The sequence below is a fragment of the Thunnus thynnus genome, chromosome 20 (assembly GCF_963924715.1).
Source record: "Thunnus thynnus chromosome 20, fThuThy2.1, whole genome shotgun sequence".
In the NCBI taxonomy this organism is placed as follows: Eukaryota; Metazoa; Chordata; class Actinopteri; order Scombriformes; family Scombridae; genus Thunnus; species Thunnus thynnus.
This window is the reverse complement of record NC_089536.1, coordinates 26,277,422-26,281,239: the sequence shown is the minus strand read 5'-3', so window position 1 is coordinate 26,281,239 and position 3,818 is coordinate 26,277,422. Positions and strand designations below refer to the sequence as shown.

General features: G+C 46.1%; 1 protein-coding gene across 1 annotated transcript; it reads left to right on the top strand.

The window, feature by feature from the left end:
* Positions 1–640: 640 nt before the first annotated feature.
* On the top strand, positions 641–3,296 carry egr2b (early growth response 2b). The gene is made up of 2 exons (XM_067576621.1): positions 641–1,030; positions 1,431–3,296. Exons 1-2 carry the CDS (start codon positions 859–861, stop codon positions 2,588–2,590), a joined length of 1,332 nt encoding a protein of 443 aa, XP_067432722.1. The 5' UTR covers positions 641–858; the 3' UTR covers positions 2,591–3,296.
* The last annotated feature ends 522 nt before the right edge of the window (positions 3,297–3,818 follow it).

The following is a 3,818-nucleotide window of genomic DNA, read 5'->3' as shown; positions in this document are numbered from 1 at the left end:
TTTAACTCCTCAGTAAACCAAATATATTCTTTCCTAGAGCATAGTCAAATCAGACTGACAAAAGTTTCCGAGCCCATGAGGCCTATCGCACTCAAAGGAATAAATTCCGCTCCCCTGTCCGTCTCATTTGATTGTGGTTATGCCAGAGCAGTTCTCTCTCTCTCAGCTCGGTAAAACTCGTCACTTTCCGATGATCATATTCCGGATTCGAAACCAAATAAGGAGCCTGGGGGTGTTCCCCTGCACACCGGATTCAACCTTTTATGGGTTAAGAAACTCAACCGGAATTCCTCTTTTGATATCAGAGCGCGATTAGATAGAAGATATACGAGGGTAAATGTAAAAAAAGAATAATATTTTATAGAATTGTTAAGAAATGAGGGTCGCGGATGCTCACTGTGGTATGTTTTGTTTTTATGTTGATTTAAGGCCGTTTATCTCTGTTTCGAAGCGAGTGGAAAAAGTCCGTTTTGGCTCTTCTGCAGCAGCGGGTTCTCCACTGAGTGATTCCCTGAAGCGTCACGGAGCCAACCTCTCCGCTCTCCTCGCCCCTCCTACTACCATATTTGGTTAATGACGTAGCGGCCATATTCAAAAGGTTCCCCATATACATCCTCGTGCCAGGGCCGCTGCTCTCAATAAGTGATTACTTGAGACTGTGTTAACTTTGTCACTAGAGCGCATGAAGCGCACCAGAAACACGGAGCTCATCCTCTCACACGCAGTGACAGACAGAGACATGCAGTGGTGACCCACGCTTGTCTGGGTTACACACAGTTATTTATCTAAAGCTTTGGAGGGAAAGAACAGAAAGAGACAAAAAGGAGACCGAGCAGACGCAGCAGTGTTTTACCCACAATGACAGCTAAAACTCTGGAGAAAGTACCGGTGAATCTCGGGGGGTTCGTGCATCCCGTAGCCGAGAGTGTGTACTCAGTGGATGACATCGCCACCAGCTTGCCGACCTCTGTGGCTATCTTCCCCAACACCGATTTAGGAACGCATTATGACCCGCTTAATGTGACAGCAGGTAAGATGAAAGACCGATGGTTTCATACTTTTTGAGTGCATATTGAAGAAACAAGTTGTCTGTCTCCTGCTTTACTTTACGTTTCTATGTTTATTTCACTCATTTTGAGGTTATCTCCAAATCCTTTTAAAAGCTGCTTCAGAGAATAATAAAAATAATTGTTTTTCCTCAGCCTGTTATGGTAAAAAAGTTAGTTAGTCATTCCAAATGTGTAACATACAATGTCACAACGTTATGAGAGCAGCATCAAATTCTCTGACTTTTCTTTGAATGGCAGTCTGTGCGTAATAGTTCAGAGACGCGCTTACTTTCTCTCACACACTTTCCTGTCTAGTGTGAACAAGTTAATTAATCTTTGTTGTGTTCTCTCACTAATGATCAATGTTTTTTTCATCCGCAGATGGCTTGATGAGCGCAGACATGAGCGTGGAGAAGCGGTCTCTGGACCTCTCCTACCCCAGCGGCTTCTCTCAGCCTGCCCCCCACCGTAACCAGACCTTCACCTACATGGGAAAGTTCTCCATCGACTCTCAGTATCCAGGTAACTGGAACCCCGAGGGAGTGATCAATATTGTCTCGGGCATCTTCAACGTGGCCCAGCCGCCGCCTCCTCCTCCTCCCTCCTCCTCAGCGTCCTCCTCCCCGGCTTCCTCAGGATCTCCCAATCACTTTTCCAGCGGAAATTTGAGTTGCACCATGGCGCATCAGAGCCAGGCAGAGATAGACCACCATCACCACCTGTACTCCCCCCCGCCTCCCTACTCCTCTTCTGGCTGCGGGGATGTGTACCAGGACCCCTCGGCGTTTCTGTCCACCTCTACCTGCCCCATCGCCTCTTACCCGCCACCCTCCTACTCTTCGCCCAAGCAGCCCGGCAGCTCAGACGCGCTTTTCCCCATCATCCCTGATTACCCGGGCTTCTTCCAGCCGGCTTGCCAGCGAGACATGCACACGGCAGGTATCCAAGACCGGAAACCTTTCGGCCCGTGTCCACTCGATACATTCCGCGTCCCCCCACCCCTGACCCCACTGAACACTATCAGGAACTTTACACTTGGGGGTCCGGGTGGCAGCTCCGAGGGAGGGCCGCCGAGGCTCCCCTCTGCCTACAGCCCACAGAACCTGCCTCTGAGGCCGATCCTGCGGCCCAGAAAGTACCCGAACAGACCCAGCAAGACGCCCATCCACGAGCGACCATACCCTTGTCCGGCGGAGGGCTGCGACCGGCGGTTCTCCCGCTCCGACGAACTGACCAGACACATCCGCATCCACACTGGACACAAGCCGTTCCAGTGCCGGATCTGTATGCGCAACTTCAGCCGCAGCGACCACCTCACCACGCACATCCGCACGCACACGGGAGAGAAGCCGTTTGCCTGCGACTTCTGCGGCCGCAAGTTCGCCAGGAGCGACGAAAGGAAGAGACACACTAAAATCCATCTCAGGCAGAAGGAGAGGAAGTCCTCTACTCTCTCCTCTTCGTCCTCGTCCTCATCCAGCAGCTCCGGGCTGGAGCGGCAGTCAGGCGGTATCAGCGCAACCAACGGGATTTGTTCATAGTTGGAAAACTTTGTTGTCACCATGGCTGCGTGACTCACACTAACCCCTAAAAAGAAAAGAACTATCAAATAACAATTCTGAAACTGTTGTGAACTAAATATAGTAGCCTAAATACCAGGATTGGGATAAACAAGAGCTTGCACGGTGAGCGCAGCTGTGCAGTTTGTGCGCAATTGCGCACATAGACCCATTCCTGCTCCAGAACTGACAGAAAGACTGACACGAATGCACTTTTCCTGCACAGTCTACTGAACATACACGTATATATAGCCATTCATTCATTAGAATATACGAGGACGGTTGTAATATAAAGGGGAATAGTTATGCGCGCACCATGCTGCGCATTCCAATGTGAAATAACTGCAATAACGTTTTAAAAAGAAAACTGTACTTAAGTTATTGAATTGACAAAGTGTTCATTCTAACATATTTGTTGATTACTATATTTCCCCTTTAGTGCCTTGCTGTGTGTATTTTTGTACACTGACTGATTCAAGGACGCTTCTAATGCAATGTATATTTGTCCTTTAATATGTAAAGTTGGAAGACATTCTATTTTTGTACACATTTCGTCTCGTGTAACTCCAAGTGTTAAGCAACTGTGGTTCACGTGTAAAACAATGGAGTGTAAATATGTTGAACTCATACCGACCTGACATTTTTATTGTGATGTGTGTTTTGAGACTTATTAAATGTATAAGGATGATAAATACATCCTGTATGAGTTTGGTTTGTTACTCATAACTAAAGCACAACACAGACAAGCAGTATCAACCCATGATGCATTCATGGAACTCAAATGTCGCTGGGTTTGAAAGTGAATACACTTCTTTTATCTGCATTTATAAAAAAGACTTGTAAAGCTGTTGATGTTGGAAATTTTATCGGGTAAATCCCACGTTGCGTCATGCATGGCGTGTCTGACTCAGAGTTTTCACCCACTCACTTTATTTAGGTTGCACATCAGGTTGTATACAGGTTATGAACTCTGTATACAAATGGTTTGTTTGCAAAATAGAATCTAGATAGAAGAAATAGAAGTCTATTTTGTCGCAGTATCTATTCTTTAAGCAAAATATGTTAAAACAAAAACAAAAAACTTTTGACCCGAATCAAAAGAGTCCAGATGTTTTTTGTTGACCTAAAAGTATAACATAATAAGTCTAAACATACTGGAATCTGCATTTAAAAAGACTCATTATGTTCAAGTTGTAGAATGTAAACTAAT